The 19,845-nt window shown below is 46.9% G+C and overlaps 1 protein-coding gene across 1 annotated transcript; it reads right to left on the bottom strand.

The window, feature by feature from the left end:
• Positions 1 to 2,889: 2,889 nt before the first annotated feature.
• Positions 2,890 to 9,267, bottom strand: Marcks (myristoylated alanine rich protein kinase C substrate). Its single transcript, XM_042676830.1, has 2 exons — positions 8,713 to 9,267; positions 2,890 to 6,811 (listed from the first exon to the last, which is right to left on the bottom strand). Exons 1-2 carry the CDS (start codon positions 8,812 to 8,814, stop codon positions 5,942 to 5,944), a joined length of 972 nt encoding a protein of 323 aa, XP_042532764.1. The 5' UTR covers positions 8,815 to 9,267; the 3' UTR covers positions 2,890 to 5,941.
• Between the last annotated feature and the right edge of the window lie 10,578 nt (positions 9,268 to 19,845).

Here is a 19,845-nt window from a genome sequence, read left to right as displayed (position 1 = left end):
ATTAAAAAAAAAAAACTTCTTGTGCCTAAGTTTCATCCTTTCTATCTTTGATCTTGATTGCTTTCTGCAAATTATCTTTATTAGGTAACATCAGGATAGTATCCCAAGCTAATTTTACAGTTCCTGAAGTAGTATTTTCCTAAGTGTGGACACTAGCACTTAATTTCCTCATTGCGGCCTTGAGCTAGAGGAAGTGTGTGAGAGAAAGTGCAGGGAAAGACCTGGAGTCATTGTCCTAAATGTTTGACATCTTCTTCAGTGTTAGCCCACAATCACCATCTGTGTCACAGAGAAACCAGAGTTCCAGGGAATGGGCTGCTGAGCATGAGCTCCTGGCTTACTGAGCCCTAACTCTGCACGTCAGAGCGGCATAATACAAACATGAAATTACCCACCACAGCACCCTAATCTCTAAATTGAATCCTGCAGACTTGTTTCCTATTAAAGGTGACGCTTCTTTGCCTTGTCTGCATTTCCAGGGGCACACTATGTCATTTAGCTATGTATTTAATTTAAGCTAACTGCTATCAAAGAAACAAAATGATAATATAGAATGCTCATGTTTTTAGACTAGCTGGTTGTCTTACAACCCAAATTCCACTAAGTGTTAGACATTTTCCTTTGAGCCTTCAAGGGTAAGGTTCAGTAAGTGAAAACGAAGTGTTCTATTCACGTTTTCGAGACAAGCTTATGAGGCACTGTAAGTACTTTTTTCTAACCTACCATGAAACACAATTTATATATTCAAATATGAGGCTTCCCTCTCCAAAGTCTTGGGAAGTTGATCCTTCGAGCTGATGTTTCATGAGAAATACCTACTTACTATCTAGAATCTAGCCGAACTTTTCTGATTAATGCAAAACCATTAAAAAAAAATTTGTTGGTCGTGGGGCTTGAACTTGGCCTGGGTGCTGTCCCTCAGCTCTTCAGCTCAAAGCTAGCACTCTACCACTTCAGCCACAGCACCACTTCTGGTTTTCTGAGTGGTTTATTGGAGATGAGAGTCTCACGGACTTTTCCTGCCTGGAGGCTGGCTTTGTACTGTGATCCCCAGATCTCAGCCTCCCAGGTAGCTAGGATTATAGGCTTGAGCTACTGGTGCCTGGCTGCAAAAGCATTTTTGGAGAAAAGACAACTTCTGGGTTCATTTTCACTGTTTATTAGGCAGGAAATTTGTTACATAATAGCCACTATAAACAATAACGTGTATTTCCATGTGTGGTTTGTTTGGGGATGGGAGGAGGCAGAACTAGGGTTTGAACTCAGTACTTTGCTCTTACTAGGAAAAGCTCCATATGAGCTAACATCCCAGTCTTCTGTGTGCCTTTGAAAAAGGAATTTCAAGCAGGGTGCTGGTGGTTCTCACCTGTAATCCTAGCTCCTCAGGAGGCTGAGATCTGAGCATCACGGTTCAAAGCCAGTCCAGGCAAGAAAATCTGTGAAACTCTTCATCTCCAGTAAACCACCAGAAAACCAGAAGTGGCACTGTGGCTCAAGTAGTAGAGCGCTAGCCTTGAGCTGAAGAGCTGAGGGACAGCTCCCAGGCCCAGAGTTCAAGCCCTACGACCAACAAAAAAAAAAACAAAAACAAAAACAAAAAAACAAAGAAAGAAAAAAGGAATTTCAAAGTGGCTCTTGGATTGAATAAATTCCACACATGCACAAAGCAATTTCTCCTGGATTTACCTACAACTGGAAAAAAGAGCGTAACTAAATAACATGAAAAAATTTCTTTTGTAATTCATTTGTGATTGTCCCATTACTAGAATGGCAAAAATAGAAAAAGCCAATTCCACCCACTTTAATGAACTCCACCTATATTTCATACTTTTAAACACTGAAAAACAAAATTTGAAAGCGAACTTCTTGACATTCACTTCTCTAAGGTATTTACCATCCATTTTCAGGACAGTATTCTTGGGCATTCAAATTAGACCCTACTGTGGACTGGAAGATTTGCAGATTAAAAGCTTTTTTTTTTTTTTTTTTTTAATTTCCTGTTTGCTATACCTTTGCTTTCATTAGATGCAATGGATCAGGAAACACTTGTCCAGTGAATGATTCCATGGAAGGCAAAGGCAAATAGTCCTCTAACTTAACAAATATTAAAAAAAATCAAACGGAGGAAGGTTACTAAACTATCCCTTCTGCCAACTGCTATTCAGCAGTATTCAAAATGAGTTCTGAGAGTACCTTACTCTCCTCACTCTTAACTGAAATCATTTAAAAAAAATATAAATGAATGACACTGCTTCTCAATTATGTTCCACCATTACTTTGATCTGTGAACAAAGACCTCACCTGAACTCACCTTCAACAGACATTTCATATCTGACATATATCCTTACACTAGAAAATGCTGAAGCCAGGCGCTCACACCTGTAATACCAGTTGCTGAGAAGACTGAGATCTGAGGGCTGCAGTTCAAAGCCAGACCAAGGAAGGAAAGTCAATGAGTCTTCAATTAACCACCAAAAAGCTGAGAGTGGAATTGTGGCTCAGGTGGTAAAGCGTCACCCTTCAACAAAAAAGCTGAGGGACAGCACCTAGGACCTGAGTTTAAGCCTTAGGACTGGTACATAAGAAAGGAAAATGCTTGGGCTGGGAAGGTGGCTCAGAGGTAGAGTGCTTGCCTCCTGTGCATGAGGCCCTGGGTTCCATTCCTCAGCACCACATAACCAGAAAGAGCCAGAAGTGGTGCTGTGGCTCAAGTAGAGTGCTAGCCTTGAGCTGAAGAGCTGAGGGACAGTGCCCAGGCCCAGAGTTCAGGCTGACAAAAAAAAAAAAAAAGCAAAGAAAATGCTTACCTTTAAGACTTAAAAATTACTTTTTTCTCTAAAGGTTGAACCTTGGTAAGATTTGTAAAAAATCCTATTTTAGCAAGCTTGATTATATCAACTGGTAAAACTTTATTTTACAAGCAAGAAGAATGGGACCAAATGATTATGATAATTCAGAGGAAGTATTTTATAACCACAGCAAATGCCATTATACATACTGCCAATACAGATTTCATAAGACAATACTGAACTGTACAAGAGTTATTTATTTTTCCTTAATCTCAAAGCTATTTTTAGTAGTACAAAAAAGCCATATTAACATTTTTTCCATTAGAAAACAACATGATGTACAAAACTTTGGATGAAAAGATATGTCAAATTTCATTTAATTACTTGGAGAAAAAGCCACCACTTCATCAGTATCACCCCCAGTGTTCTAGGCAGTGATTAAATTCAAAATAACGCATCTCCATAAAATCCCAGCTGTTAAAAAGAACAAACCTAACAATATATCATCATTTTCTACACAGTATTTTTGACCACTCACTTTGGGAGTTACTTTTTTTTTTTTTAAATCCATTTCTTTTACCGAGTTCTACCTACTATATTATATACCAGGCACCGTACTTGGCCAACTAGGTATTTAAGAAAAAGTTGGTTAAGGTGGGCAAGACCCACAAATCAGTCCTTTGGTTACCAGATTTGCTTTCAAACATCAAGAAACCCAAGATGGAGAACACACCCTTCCAAATGTTATTCAATTTTATTAGTGGCAAGGGTGTTTAGGAAAGAGAGACCACGGAACATTATTTTCTTATCCATTATTTCAACAACAACAAATAAAATCAGGAAAGCTAGTTTGTTATTTTTTCTAATGACTGTCAGTTGTGGCATTCAGGTGCTACAAATGTAGTTCACTGACTCAACATGAAACCTCTGCTGCTCCGAAAACAGCAAGGAGGATTGCACGGACAGCTTTCCACTTCATTAGTCAATGGTATTTGATACAGACCTTAAATGCAATCAGTTTAGGGTCCAGTGATGGGGGGCGGGGGGGGGGGGGGAGTCCAGTTATGGAGTAGAAAAGAGCAGAGAAGATAAACTAGTAAAGATGATTAACATATAAGGAAGTATTATTCTATCTATGAACGAAAATGCTAATACATTTTCATTTTAAAAAGAAAAAGGTTGCAACTATACTAATGGCCCATAAACTGACAGTACTGTCCATTCAACACCATTACTTTGTTATGTATATAAAAACCTGTTTTCTTAAGGTCTTACACATCATCAAAGCACTAATTTGGAAATTAGCCATGTTCTAAGCATTGACAATAGCAGGTAACACACCATTCATCTCTGGAACGCATTAGGCCACTATTCATGGCCCACATGTAGTTTGGATTCCAGACTCTCAGTCATATAAAACTTTCAGGTTCTGGGATAGCATGACAAGAAAACGATTTCATGAAAAAGTCTCATAAGACGTTTAAATAAGTCTTAGGGTCACAGCACTTCTGACCTAAATGAATCTGACATGCTACATAACTACAGTAAAAATCATTATGTTCAATTTTAAGTGAAAACTAGAAGCAGATAAAACGGTAACAGACTTGACATAGTATGTTCTAAGACCTTCCTACAAATGTATTTCTGACACTGAAGATTTTAGACTTCGAAACTTGAAAACATCAGATTCAGAATCACAACCAAATTTATTTTTGATGGCATGCAAGATCTTCCTAAAAAAATGTTTAAAAAGACCTCGAAGTCTCAGTATCAGCAGAACATAAAGAAACACAACAAATTTGTACATTTTATTCACATTTATTTTTCGCTTTTAGTGTGCTCACAGAAAATTAGAACACCTTAAGCAGGAGTTTAATAGCAATTTTTGTAAGCAAAGTTACATTCCATCTCTAAGTCAAATTGGTCAAAGCTTCTCCAGTATTTACAAAACATGATAAGACAAGATGCTACACAAAACCATTGCATCTGAAGATTTTTTTTTTCCTCCTTTATTCTCAAAGACAACTGGAAAAGAAAGCATTGTCTGCTGTAATCAAAAACATACCACAGTATAAACAGTAACCATTCCACTTATCACAGCTTGGTTGAGTTTAAAATTTGTGTGTGTGTGTGTGTGTGTGTGTGTGTGTGTGTGTGTGTGTGTATGTGTGTGTTTTAAAAGGTCCAAGATGACTGCAGTTTTACAAAAATGGGCAGGGTGGAAAGTTGAAAACTTCATGTGCTTCTGGATATCGAGATTTTTTCTTTTTATACAATAGTCACAGTTAAAAACACCCTGCTGGTAATACATAATTACACTTTATTAAGGTCATAAACCAGTAATAAACAATAAAGCCTATACAACTTGTAGTTCTACTTTTATCACTGACTGGTACAGCTAACAGGAGATAAGTGAAAAGTTCCTATGGTTTAAATGACCTCCTAAGACTATGATCTTTTTTTTTTTTTGTTTTTAAATCTGGGTATTGGTAGTTTTTTTTTCTTCTTCTTCCTTTCCTTCTTAGTCAAGACTTGTAGTGTTGTAAACCTGCCTCACAAAATACATCGTAATAACTTTTTTTTCTTTAAAAAAACAAAACAAAACAAAAAGACAGCCTTTACACCTTACACCATCAATTCCAGTGACACAGCTCCCTGGCCTAGGCCGCGTGCCACCGCCTCCCCCATGGGGGCTGGTCCATCACTTAATTTGATATCCCTTTTTGACCCACCCATCTCCTTCATATATGGGCATGTCCATAGATTGACAAAGAAAGTTTACATTTTTTGAATAAAGATGCAAAGTATGCAAAAAACATTAATACTGATGCAAAAAAAATCAAAGAGAAGAGAGGAGGCGGAGGAGGAGGTTTTAAATTCTCCTCCACCTGTTGGAATGGTGTGAACAGAAGGATCTGAGATGGGATCTGTGGGGAGGGGGGGTGGGGAACCAAAAACAAAAACAAAAACACAATTTGCTGCTTTAAAAAAAAAAAAAGAAAGAAAAGAAAAAAGACAGCTATAAAAATCAATCCCTGGTTGTAGACGAGTTCTCCAAAACCAGTACCTGGCACCACTCCAACAAACCAACGGGGGTGGGGGAGAAGGGGGTGGGGGAGAAAAGTTCTCGGGTGATCTCCACGACTAGCCCTCTACTCGGCCGCCTCCGCCGGAGGGGCCTCCGGACTGCACTCGGGCTGCGCCTCCGGCGAGGCGGCGGCGGCGACTGCGGCTGCGCAGGACGACGCGGGGGCTGCGGCCTCCTCGCCGGGCGCCGCCTCCTGCTCGGCCGGGGGCGCGGTGGGCGCCTCGGCCTCCTCCGCCGGCTTCTCCTCGGCCTTGGGGGGCTCCTCGGCCTTGGGGGGCTCCTCGACTGCCGACGGCTTCTCGGGTGCGACAGCGGCCTCCTCGGGCTTGGCCTCCTGCGGGTCTCCGCCCGCCGCGGCCTCGTCGCCCGCCGCGGCCTCGTCGCCCGGCGCCGCCGCCGGCTCCCCCGGGGCGGCGCTCGCTTCCCCCGCGGCCGCCGCCGCGGCGCCCCCGGCGGCCTCGTCCTTGCCGCCGTCGGCGCCCTCGGCCTCGGCGCCCTCGGCCGCCTCCTTCTTGCTCTTCTTGAAGGAGAAGCCGCTCAGCTTGAAGGACTTCTTAAAGGAGAAGCGCTTCTTTTTTTTTTTCGGGGTCTCGCTGCTGGGCGAGGGCGTGGCGCCGTCCTCGGCCTTGGGCGAGGAGGTGGAGGAGGCGGCCGACGCGGCCTCGCCCTCGGCGGCCGTGGGCGACCCGGGCTCGGCGGCCTCGCCCTCGGCGGCGGCCTCCTTGTCGCCGCTGCCGGCGCCGGGCTCGGGGCCGGCGGCGGCCGCCTCGTCCTTCTCGGGCCCGGCGGAGGGCGACGCCGCCCCGCTGCCCGCGGCCGCGGGCTCCTCCTTGTCGGCGGCCGGGGCGCTGCCGTTGGCCTGCACCTCCTCCTTGGCGCCCGGCTCGGCGGCCGCGGGCGACGCGTCCCCGTTCACTTTCACGTGGCCGTTCTCCTGCGGGGCAGAAAGAGCGGGAGCGTCACGTTAGCGGCCGCGCCCCGCCGTCCCCCGCCCCCCGGCCCCGGAGCGGGGCGGCTGGCTGGGCCTGCCTGGATCCCGGGGTCCCCGGTCCCGCAGACTTGGGGAGGCGAGTGGCGCGCCCCAGCCAGACACCGCCGCAGGGGAGCGGCTTTGCTGGGCAGAGGGCCTGTGTGTGTGTGTGTTGGGGGTGGCCTCGATCCTCAGCAAGTCCCCTCTAGGGTCCTAGGCCGCACTGTGCCTGGGGGTGTCCATTGCAACTTAGCCTCGCGGGGTGCGGAGAGGCGGGAACCGTGCACCGCGCATTGGATCCAGCGGACGCCGCCAGCAGGACGAGCCACGCGCTCAGCCTGGGGCGGCGGTCTGCACCCCGATTGCATTCCCACCCCGCCCCCCTTCCCGAATCCCCGTCGTCCTGGGGTTGGGGGCGGGGGAGGAGGCCGAACCCGGTGGGGAATCACAGCCCGGGAAGCCCGGCGGCCAGGCGAGATCCCAGGCCCTGCGCGCGCCCGCGGCCTAGGGACCGGCAGGGGGCGCTGCGCCTCCACGGCGCGGAGCGGGGCGCGGGCGGGCGGGCGGGCGTGCAGGGAGGGGCGGGGCCGCGCAGCCACCCCGCCCTGCCCAGCCCGGCCCTGCCCGCAGGCCGAGGCGCCCCCGAGCCCGGATCGCGCTGCCCTACCGTCCGCAAACAAAGCTCAGGTGGCTCGCCAGGCCTCTCGAGCCGCCTAAAGCCAACCAGGCTGGGCGGGGAGGGGGACCCCCATTATCCCCGAGGTCTCGCCTCTCCTTCCACGCCCACCTTCGCCAGTCATTCTGCACAGCTAGGGCGCGCCCGGGCAGCCCGTTTTGCATTTTTAACGGGTTTAATAAGCCTCTTGGCAGAGTCCGTCTGGTCCCCAGTTGAGGTGAGAGCAGTCGAAGTAGCGCGGCCTCAGCTCGAGGAAAAGAGGCGTGGTGGGTCTGCCCGGTGTTGGTGAAGCCAGCCACCCAGGGCCGACCTCCTGCGCCCACCCAGCCGCGGTTCCCCGCCCGCGTCCCGGCTGCGCTGGGGGGGGGGGGGCCGGCCTCTCCCTCCCCGGGTGGCCGGGGCGCCACGCACACGGACGATCGCGACCGAAACGCCAAAATCTGGCCCTCCGCGACCCTCTGGAGAGCTCCTTTAAACACCCACCGAGTGTACCCACCACTCCGGGGACACCACGGAGAAGCCAAAGGGGTGTGTGATGCCACCGGCCGCAACAGAAAGGAGAAGAGATGTAGGGCAGCGGGAAAGCCCCATCCAAAGGCTCCGCGAGCCTTCCCAGCAGTCCAGCTCCAGCCAGCCGCCTTTCCAAGAACCCGGGGCCAGCACGCCCCGTCTTCCACCGCCATCCCCATTTGCTCCCCCTTACACACACACACACGCGCGCGCACGCACACACACACACACACACACACACACCAGTACAGACATCTCGAAGGCGACCCAGTATCGACAACAAAACCCAAAGCCACCCAAACACCACTGTGGCCCCGAACACCAATGCAACCTGGCTGGGGGTGGGGGTGGGGGGCCCCTCAGCCAGTCACGTTCTACCAATCTCCAAATCACGCCATTTTAGACCAGTTATCACTTTTCCTCCCTTCTACCCCAGAATTGGCCGGGGTCTTCCGGACCCACTCCTTTGGGGTGGGGGGGGGGGTGGGGAGACCCTTTCTGTGAAAAATGGGCCATTTTAGGCTAGCCTTTTCCATCCAACTTTCAGACTAAGAGCCCGGCCACTGCTCCCCTCCACCGAGAGCGTCTCAGGGCGCGACCCAAGAGGGGAGAGAGGGAAGCGTCGAGACTCCGAGAAAAGACACCCCAGAGAAGGAGCGAGACCACAGGTAGCATTTACCTGTCCGTTTGCTTTGGAAGGCGACGAGGCCACAGCCGCCTCGCCGGGCCTCTCCGCGGCGGCGTCTCCCTTCGCGGCGGTCTTGGAGAACTGGGCACCCATGCTGGCTTCTTCAACAAAGAAACTCAACCGATCCAAGACGGGAAACAAAGAGCCTGGGGTTGGTGTAACGACGGGGCGAGCGCGGCGGCGGCGGCGGCGGCGGCGGCGGCGGCGGCAGCGGCAGCGGCGGCGGCACACTCACCGGAGGGAGGGGGTGGGGTGGTGCGGACAGAATAGAACCGATTAAATACACTCCGGGTTTCAAAAAAAAAACCTTAAGCCGAAGAGATCAAAAGGCAGCAGCAGCAGCAGCAGGAGGAAGGGGAAAGATGGAAAAGCAGAGCACAAAAAAGAAGCCCAAGTGGAGTTTTTTTTTCTTAAGAAAAAAAAAAAAACAAGTAATAAAAAAAATCCCAGATTTGTAGCCGCACTGTAGACAAGAGGAAAATGGAGAAATCTCCCTGGTTGCTAATAAGATGCGGGGTCCAACGCCCAAGTGCACAGATGAATGGGCTCGCGGGCGCTGACGCGGCCCCCGCGCGCGCCGGCCAATCGGCGCGCCGCACACAAAGCAGGGGGCGGAGCCTGCGCGCCCGGCGAACAATGGAGCCGCGCTTTGCAAACGGTTTGAAAAAGCAGCCTCGGAACGAGCATTCACGTCCTCCAAATAAATAAATCAATTAAAAAATACATGCCTCTCGCCTCCCCCTGCCCGAAAATAATCACGCATCCCTTGATTGGCTTGCTTTGTTTGGAATTAATTAACACGGGAGTGGGGTGGGGGTACTTGTGGATGGGGGCGGAGAAAGCGTTAACTTGACTCGCTCGGACTCCAGTCGGTCGGTACCCGTGTCTGTCTCTCCACTCGCTCCCCGCCCCCATCTTTCCCTAGTGTTTATGTGTGTGTGTGTGTGTGTGTGTGTGTGCAAGTGTTAAAGACAATGGGCAGGATCTGGGTGTTTGCAACATGTTTTTCTCTCTGCCTTTTCCGTGTGCGTTTCACCGACAGCGTTCAGGGTCCTGTGGTTTCTATTTATTTATTTTTAACTGCTGCAATTGTTACAGCGTCCCATACAGAAAGGTATTGAAACCACGAAGATCGAATTTCATCAAACGGGATCGCGAGTTGGAAGTAGGTCTGTAGGCCAGATGTGGAAAATGCAAAAGCAGCAAACAGCCGACGCCACACTCTGCCCCCCACCCCCCGCCCCTTGCCATGAAATAAAGTATTTTGAGATTGGCCTTCCGAGCTCATCAAAATCGGTCTCTCATGGCCGTTTCCCAAGGAGTGATTACTTTCTCACAATGTAGAGAGTGAAGAGCTATTTGCAGGAGATCGAAACTGCTCGCGTGCTCATCGCAGCCCGGAATGACATGATTTTCCCCGGCGGTGGGATGAGACATAGCCCCGAGTGGACGAATCCATAGTTACAGCTGGGAGGCGGCTTATTCTCGTCGAGGAGGCTCGCTCTCAGCCCAGTGCCAACGTCGAGGGAGCTCTCATTCGGAACGCGAGTGTGTGTGCGTGTGTGCGTGCGTGTGTCAGAACGTGTCTCCAGGAGGGAAGAGGAAGGCAGGCAGCAGCGATGAAATTCTAAACAACAGTTCTAAGAAGAAACTGCCTGCACGTCAGGAGACGAACAGCAAGAAGATCCCTAGACCTTCAAGCCTGACTTGGTTAGAGGCCAAGCCTGCACAGTCCTGTGTGTGTACAGGTCACAGTTTGGCTAGCGGAGGACCAGACGCTCCTGGTTTGAGGGAGACAAGGCTTCCATTTACGTATCTGAGGGGTGGGATCAAGGACATAGCCTAAGAAGCATCCCTTTACCACCCGCATGTTTTGCTCATGAAAAAAGAAAGAAAAAAACACCCCACCAACGAAGCCATCTCTTCTGGTTTACGTTTAGTGATCCTGCCTTGTGAATGATCTTTCTCTTAGGGAGCTGGGAAGCAGTCCGGGGCAGGGCTCATTTCTCTGAGTGCTGGTTCTGAATTCTCAGTTTTATTTTCTGCTCATTGTAGGGAAATAGGTCATACTCCGAACGAAAAAAAAGGCAGTTGTGGGTTCAAGCCAAATAGCTCTTTGTTCAAGGGCTGCTCTGGGATGGGGAGGGAGGGGGGAGGAATCACCAAGCCGAACCTCCTTAGGTGAGGCTCTCTTCCCCCTGTCCGGTTCCACGCGATGCACTACTCAGGCACGAAGTCGTATTCCACAGAACAGATGTAAGGACGTATCCGTAGAAAGACACCAAGCCAACTGGCAAGGATGCCCGGTCAGGAGCCTACGAGCTGGGCCCGAGACCCCGGCCCGCCAGGATGGACGCGAATCCCTGTTTGAGCCGAGTTCCACCTTGAAAAGCCCACTGGGCTGATCCAAACCCCAGCACCAGCCAGGAGAATCCCGAAGCTCGCGGGAGGCAGATGCTGCCCCCGCCCCCACGAGGCTGCTCTCCGCGTCCCCCTCCTGTTTTAACTTGGGGTGTTTGCTAGCTCGTTTTCAGATTTTTTTTTCCCTCCTCCCAGACGCGTCTTTAGCTCCCATTTGGGTGCTGCTTTTACTGCTCCTTTGTTACCAGGCTGCCGAGTAGCTTTCCCCCCCTTTTTCTTTCTCCAAAGCCTATTTGCCTGGTATCGGCTCGTCTCCCTGGCAACCGCAGGGGAAGATTCGGAGCCAGGGGCGTGGGGAGGGGGGAAGGGGCACCAGGAGGGGGAATCGACGCGGGGAGGGGGACCGGGAGGGGACGGGGGGGGGGGTAAGAGGCGCGGGGAGGACGAAGGGGCGGAGCCCGCCCGAGGGGTGTGTGGGGGGGCGATGGGGAAGTGGGGCCCGGGGAGAGGTGGGCGGACAGACTGCGCAGCAGATGGCTGCTGGAGGGGGCGGGGTCCGGGCGGGGTGGGGAGGGGAGGGGAGGGGCGGAGGGTGGGGTGGCGGGAGGAGGGGGGTGGGGGCTGGCCGGTTCGAGGTCAGGGGCTCCACCGAGCCAATCAATTCCCGGAGCAGCTCAGGGGCCAAGACTGCAGTGTAAATACAGACTCCCTGCGCCCGGGCTGGCCCCAGTGCGCCGTAGGAAAGACGGCTTTCTTTGCCTAGGAAAGAGCAGGCTTTGGTAGCGTGGTAGGAAAACCACGCTGTCCGGCCCCGGGACCGGGGAGGAGGTGTGGGGGTGTTACCCGGGAGCGCTGAGCGCCGGCTGCCTCCGCGCCGGACCCAGCGACCAAGTCCACTGCCACTGGGAAGGGGCGCGCGGGGGAGGACGGCGCGGAAGCGAGGGCCGGCCACGGGCACCGAGCTCAGCTCGGCTAATTAACCGAAAGGCAGGGGAGGGACGCCGGCCACACCGTGCAGAACGGGGCCCCGGTGGGGCTTCGAAGAAAATGGGATTTGCTCCGGAGATTCGCCCGTGGAGTCGAGGATTTCACATAAAGCGCCAAAGGTGTTTTATTGAAATGAGATGCTGGAGCGGAAGAGGCCGGAATGGACATGGAATTGGCTCCTGTAACCAACCAGAGAGGAAACAAGCACCTTTGGGCGGGGTGGGGTGGGGTGGGGACCGAGGTACACAGAGTCCTCCTCGATCTGGCCTGGAACTCATGATCTTCCTGCTTCAGCCTCAATGCTGGGATTCCAGGAGTGATCCACTAACTACCCCTTCCACTTTGTACGATCCCCCGTTACCTTGCCTTAGGATGTTTCCAATATAATAATCTGGATATGGCTTTATCCTGAAAAAGAACCGTTTATTTAAGAGAGTTCAAAAACACTTTTCGTACAATGTTAGCACTTGAAATTTAGGGATCATTCCACAAAATCCCGAGGACCTACTGTGTGGTGCTATAAGGCTTGTTTTTCTTGTAGTGAACAAAAAGCTACATTTAGTAGGTCATTTAGTAGTTAAGATAAACTTCATCATTCGATTTCATTGCTTTACCAGATTAAAAAAAAAAGGGTCAGGGAAATCTTCCCACTTCTCAGGTGGTAGAACCAGGAATGGATCATTCCAACTCCTTCTACCACTACCCTTCATCGACCCTTCCTTCCCTTTACAGCAGAGATTCAAAGTAGCAGGTCTGTCATTCACTCCTGAAACATACTTCTAGTAAGTCAATTCTGGAGGAGGGCTTGGAGTTCCTTCACCTTAAACCAGGAATGAGGGTCAACAATGTCCGTTTTCTTCTGCAGATTCCATCTTATATTAATATTTCCCAAAATATTAGGAAGGTGCTGGTGACTCACTAGTGGTTCTAAACCTAGCTATTCAGGAGGCTGAGAGCTGAGGATCATGGCTTGAGCCCAGGCCAGGCAGCAAAATCCTTGAGACCCAGGCTGGGAAGGTGGCTCAGTGGTAGAGCACTTGCCTTGCATGCCTGAGGCCCTGGGTTCGATTCCTCAGCACCACATAGGCAAAAAGAAAAAAGCCAGAAGTGGTGCTGTGGCTCAAGTGGTAAAGCACTAGCCTTGAGCTGAAGAGCTGATAGACAGTGCCCAGGCCCAGAGGTCAGACCCCATGACCGGATCTTAAAAAAAAAAAATCCTTGAGACTCTTATCTCCAATGATCCAGCAAAAAACCAGAAATGGAGATGTGTTTCAAGTGGTAGAGCACCATCCTTAGCAAGATAAGGACAGAGCCCAAGCCCTGATTTCTAGCCCCTTTACTGGCACCAGACCAAAAACAAAGTCGTAAGATGTGAAAAAAGAGAGTGAAGGACAAGATTTACTGTGTACTTTTTGTGTGTGTGGTGGGGCTTGAACTCTGGGCCTGGGCGTTGTTCCTGCCCTCTTCAGCTCAAGGCAAGTGCTCTACCACTTGAGCCACAGTGCCACTTCTGGTTTTCTAGTGATTTATTGGAGATAAGAGTCTCAGGGATGTTCCTGCCCAGGCTGGCTTTGAGCCTTGATCCTCAGATCTCAGCCTCCCGAATAGCTAGGATTACAGGCTTGAGCCACCTGCGCCCAGCTTTTTTACTGTGTACTTTTGAAAAATTGTCAGTCAGTGGGGCTTGAACTCTGGGCCTGAGCGCTGTCCCTCAGCTCTTCAGCTCAAGGCTAGCACTCTACCAGGTGAGCCACAGCTCCACTTCTGGCTTTTTCTGCTTATGTGGTGCTGAGGAATCGAACCCAGGGGCTCATGTGTACTTTTTTTTAAAAAGCAATACAAAAATGAGGATTACTTCCTTGATTTCAAATTAAATATGACTTTTTAAAATCTGAAAGCACCTAGTGTTTTTGTTTTGTCTTGTTATCTTGGGTAGAATTTATTAGATCAAGACAGAGTGGTCCGGTGCCAGTGGCTTAGGCCTGTAATCTTAGCTATTCACGTGTTTGAGATCTGAGGATAGCAGTTCAAAGACAGCCTGGGCAGGGCAGGAAAGCTATGAAACTAATCTCCAATAAAACACCAGAAAACTGGAAGTCGTGTTGTGGCTCAAGTGGTAGAGCGCTCACCTTGAGCTGAAGATCTGAGGCATAGTGCTCAAGCCCCATGACTGACCAAAAAAAAACCCCATGAATGGCTAGTAAGTGGCTTGGGAAAGGAAAAATTTATAGATGATGTGGAAGAGAAAAAAGTCATGAATATAGGATGAAGTCCTGAATAAAGTAGGAGAGGATAGGGATGGAGGCACAGACGAAGATATTGGCTTCTTTGTAGTGTGTGTGTGTGTGTGTGTGTGTGTGTGTGTGTGTGTGTGTGTGTACCAGTACTGGGGATTGAACACAGAACCTTGCCCTCTCCTTTAGCTTTTTCACTTAAGGCTGGTACTCTCCCACTTGAGCCACAGCTCTACCTCATGCTTTCTTGGTGGTTAAGTAGAGATAAGAGTCTCACAGCCTTTCCTAGTTGGGATGGCTTTGAAACACAATCCTCAAGATTTTAGCCATCTGAATAGCTGGGCTTATAGCAGTGAACCACTGGTGCCTGGCAAGACATTAGCTTTTGAAAGTGACCCAGCTCCTTTCCTATACTGGAGGGAGAAGGAGAATGGCTACAAATTTCCTGGAAGATGAGGGATTTCTCATCTGGTGGCTTCTCTTTGCCATTGAAGCCAACTAAGAGTGAGGAGGATAAGGAGATTTGGAGTTTGCTTCTATTGTAAGAAGTATAGCCCAGTGATTGGGAGATGTGGGATCAAGACTTAGGGGGTATGGTAAGACGTTAGAGTAATAATGAATGCCTGTTTGAGTTTGATGAATCTCATTGATGCTTCAACATCTATCAAATTTTCTTGCATACAAATTTTTGACAGAATAATAGTATCCTTTACAATCCTCTTTAAGATTAACATTCACCCTCCCATACTATCTTCCATTTATATTTTAGCCATATAGAAAGAGTTGCACAAAAATATATGTAGGCACTGCTATCATAGAGTTCAATTTCAGTTAGCTCTATAAAATTTCATACAGATATGTTTAAAGGGAAGGAGAGAGGGAGGAAGACCTATTGTATGCTAGGTACAGCACTGTGTGTTTTCTACCTTTACAATAACTATCTGAACTTGTAATGTTATCCACATCTTTTCTTTTTTCTTTTCCTTTTTTTTGTCAGTCATGGGGCTTGAACTCTGGGCTTGGGTGCTGTTCCTGTGCTCTTCAGCTCAAGGTGAGCGCTCTGCCTCTTGAGCCACAGTGCCACTTCCGGTTTTCTAGTAGTTTATTGGAAATAAGAGTCTCATAGATGTTCCTGCCCAAGCTGGCTTTGAACCATGGTCCTCAGATCTCAGCCTCCTGAATAGTTAGGATTACAGGTGTGAGCCACCGGTGTCTGGCTTATCCATAGCTTCCTGATCCAGAAATAGATGTTGAACCAGGAGAAGAAAGATATATCCAACATTGTGTTAGCCATTGCCAGTTGAGAGCTGTCTAGCTTTTATACTTCCTTATTAGGAATTAATTAGTGTTCAAATGATTATAACAAACATAGAAACTTAGAGTAAGCGCTTCATTAATTTTTAAAATTAGTGTCAAACTCCAACCGTCGTTAGCTTTTTAGATTTTGCTTTTGTGTATTTTATGAGCTATCTAGTGGCATTCACACAGAAAGATTCCTTCATAATTAGGAAACCTCAACCACTGCTTATCTGATCTGGGGAATCAGGGACAACACATTTACAATAAGAGCAAAGCTTCTGGAATGTTCAATCCCCTCCAGATACATAGGTCATCATTACAAAACCACCATTAAGTCAAGAATACTTTGACTCCCTGCTCTTTACACATGCCAGATTTTCATATTTGAAAAGATAATCAAAGAGTAGAGGGCACTTGAGATTACAGAAAGATAAACAGAAAGCAAGGAAAAGAATTAAATAGAAAAGTTTCCTCCAGAAATTCAAAATGAGAGCTCTTCCGCGATAACATTTCTCAGAATTTGTAATATTTACCCTCTAGGGACAAGCTGAATACTTGTCATGTAAGCTTTTGGGGAGAACTGAATTGTGGTGGGGGAACAGGCATAATTCCCTTCTCAACTTTGTTCTCAGAGACAAGAGACAAGTAAATTAAAAAAACAAAACATGCATCAGGCTTGAAATACTGTAGGGTTACCTAGTCTCTTCCCATTTTTGACTATACCATGTTCTTAACTGGCTGGCCCAAAATGAGTGTAGAAAATCCACTTGGGAAAAAAAAAAGTAGAACCTTCAGCATGCTGGCATGGAAGCCATGCAGAAGGTAAAATTTTCAATGTTTCTTAGAGTTACAATTTTTGATACACAAAAGGAAACTAAATCCTTGCCTGAGATGATTTGGTGTAACTACTGTATGGTTTTAGAAAGTGTTAAAATTACAACAAATATTTTCCTTCATTCCAAAGGAAAGATGTAATCCTAGCTACTCAAGAGGCTAAGTACTGAAGATCTTGATTTGAGGCTAGGGTGGGTGGACAAATCTGAGACTTTTATCTATAAAAAGCCAAACGTGTGTGCCTCAAGTGGTAGAGTGACAAGTTGTGGGAGGCAAATTCAAAGCTTGTATTTGCTGGCCATAGGAAACACACACCTAGAAGGTTAATATTCAGGGGAGTTGGTCTGGAGGAAGGTGTGGCTGGGCCACATTGTGAGACCACATCTCAAAATTTACAAAAAAAAGTGAAACCACTGGTAATCCAGGTTGGCATATCTGTCATGAAATTCAGCATTTTGGTAGGCATGGTAGGACACTGGTTGTTATTTGAGTTTGATGAATCACAATGATGCTTTGTCATTTATTACAATTTCTTGCATACAAACTCTTGACTTTTGTTCAATCGGTATTTATTTACTAAGCATCTACTTTCTGCCAGGCATTGGGCTATTCTGCTTTGCCTGTGTTACTTTATGGAATCTCCACAGTAATTGTACAAGAGAAACCATTACTTACATTTTCTTCACAAATCAAGTTCTTAACCAGGCTACAAAACATGTTCAAGTTCATGATGTTTGTAAATGATCTGGACTGGATTCTCAACGTAGCTCTGGGTGATCCCAAAGCATGTGCAACCGTCTCCCTGGCTACACTATGGTGCCTTAGCTGGAGGAAGAATTTCTTGAGATGTTTCCAGGTCTCTCAGTGGTTACAAAAATGCCTGAGACATGCAATTTAACCAACAGATATTAAACTTCATGTTTTGGGAGAGATGATATTCAGAGTTAAAATAATTCTACTTAACTCGAAATTTCTATTTATGAAGTAGATATTAACATTCAAATAAGTGAACCCACACAATCTGACAGATCAGAATACTGCTTCTGGAAACAACACTCCTATCTTTATAGAGAATTACAAGCCCAAGTTTGGCATAAGTTTTGGCACCATTGAATAAAGCCCCAAATGACCAAGTGTCATGAAGAGCTTCCCTCCACTTTTCTTGGAGCAAAAGTATGGGTGCTGCCCAGGGCAGAATGCAGCTGGGAGAGATGTTACAGCTGCAAAGGAAATTCAGATGTGAGATGTGTCTTGTATGTAAGTAAGGTCAAAATTGAGAGGGCATTAAGCCATGTTGGTGGCTTACTCTTGTAAGTAGCTGTTCAGGAGGCTAGGATCTAAGGATCTCGATTCAAAGCCAGTCCAGTCAGGCAAGTCTCTGACACTCTTGTCTCCAACTAACCATCAAAAGGCTGGAAGTGAAGGTGTGGCTCAAGTTATAGGGCATCAGCTTTGCAGGAAAAAGCTAATGGAGAGTATACAGGCACTGAGTATGAACGCCAGTGCCCACACACAAAAAACAAACAAACAAATAACAAATCAAAAGCTTGAGAAGATACAGCCTTGACAGTGGTGGCACTGTGGCAAAATGATAAGGAATCTTCACTGCAGGACGTAAGGAATGATGAAAATCCAATATGTTCCTGTTAGAATTGAGTTCATATTTTTCATTATGGGTATAAATACATGGCCATTTTAAAATGTAAAGCACTTTTGCATATATATAATTTTATTTAGTGTCCACAGTAAACTCAGACATCTATTAGATACATTTCTAAGCACATGGAAGTGAAATAACCCTAACTCTAAACTGGGAGCCAGTGGCTCAGGCCTGTAATCCTAATGACTCAGAAGGCTGAGATCTAAGGATCATGGTTCAAAGCCAGTCAGGGCAGGAAAGTCTGTGAGACTTTTATCTCCACTTAACCAGCAAAAAGCCAGAAGCAGAGCTGTGGCTCATTCATTAAACTCTTCCCTATAATTCTTAAGTTTCCTCTTGTTCCAGAAGTAGTAATAACAAGGATTTTTAAAAATAGCTATAGAAAATGTACTTTACAGAGAAAAGATTGAAGAATATCTTCAAGAAATTCCATAATTTAAAGCCATGTAGAGAGGCACTTTCTATCTTCTCTTCCATCTTCCCTGAAAATGGATTCAAGTTTGGGAGCCTTGACTGAACTTTTCATTGCCCTTCCAGTGTTGTAAGTTTGTCTGACTTAACCACAGCTACAGTTGCATCAGCAACATTTTACATCAAGATGTCCCCTGAGAGGGAGAGAAGAAATGACAGTTGTGAAGTAATTTTTTCCTGATGTATAGACAAGTTTTCCTTCTTGATCAGAAGCATTTTTTTACAACCTTAGCATATCCTTAGTTGAATGAGTTTGAACTATACAGTGGCTACTAATTGAATAACATAAATAATAATTTTCCCTGCACCCAATTGTCCAACTTTAGATTTTTTCACCAGATTGAAAAAAAAAGTCTGCAACTTTTCATTCACAAAATCTATATTTTTCAAATTCTAGTATTTTGAAAATATCCAATAACAGACACAGCAAAGCATTGCTGGGCATTAGACATCATCAGTGTTTTGGGAAAGCAATTTGATTCTCATTTGCTCTTCTATTTACTAATACTTTCAATTTGAGGGGGGAGTGGGAGAAATTAAAAATTACTCATATAATATAGGCAAATATCTTCTGATCTTGTTTGGGCTATATTAAGTCTTTCTTAAAGACAGACTATTTCTTTTTTTTTTTTTTTTAGAGATTTTTTAAAAAAAATTTTATTGTACAGATACTATACAGAGGGTTACAGTTACATGAGTAAGGTAATGAGTACACTTCCTATTGAGCATTGTTACCTCCTTCATTGTTTTCCCCCTACCATCCCTTCCCTCCCTACCTTCCCCAAGGTTCTTTTTTTTTTTAAATTGTGATTAAGTGATTACATAATTTCCCAAATTTCACAGTATTGTGGAATAATGATGCTCATTTAAAATCACAAGCTCATTCTAACTTTCCTAGAGCAAATTGTCTATCATGTTCTATAACATATAACGATGTACACATATACACCATACATGTGATCAGCAGCATGGGGATATTTAGTAGTGGTTTGACCAGATAAGTGGAAGCTCTTTGTTTCTTAAGTCCTGGTAATTTTGTCATATCACCTAACATTTTGGATTTAACATCCACTTATCAGGGAGACCATGTACCCTTTGTCTCTTTGCTCTTGGCTTACCTCGCTCAACATGATTTCTTCTAGCTCCATCCATTTCCCTGCAAATGCCATTATTTTGTCATTTCTAATGGCTGCATAATATTCCATTGTGTATAGATACCACAATTTTTGGATCCATTCATCTGTGGTGGGGCATCTAGGTTGTTTCCATATCCTAGCT

Source organism: Dipodomys spectabilis, unplaced genomic scaffold (assembly GCF_019054845.1).
Source record: "Dipodomys spectabilis isolate Male_0828 unplaced genomic scaffold, ASM1905484v1 ptg000001l, whole genome shotgun sequence".
NCBI classification, from domain to species: Eukaryota; Metazoa; Chordata; class Mammalia; order Rodentia; family Heteromyidae; genus Dipodomys; species Dipodomys spectabilis.
This window is presented reverse-complemented; position numbering and strand designations above follow the sequence as displayed.

Coding starts and splice junctions, on each gene's coding strand:
- Marcks (XM_042676830.1), bottom strand. CDS start 8,814: ATGGGTGCCCAGTTCTCCAAGACCGCCGCGAAGGGAGACGCCGCCGCG. Junction 6,812..8,712: donor CTTCCAAAGCAAACGGACAG/GTAAATGCTACC, acceptor TCTGCCCCGCAG/GAGAACGGCCACGTGAAAGT.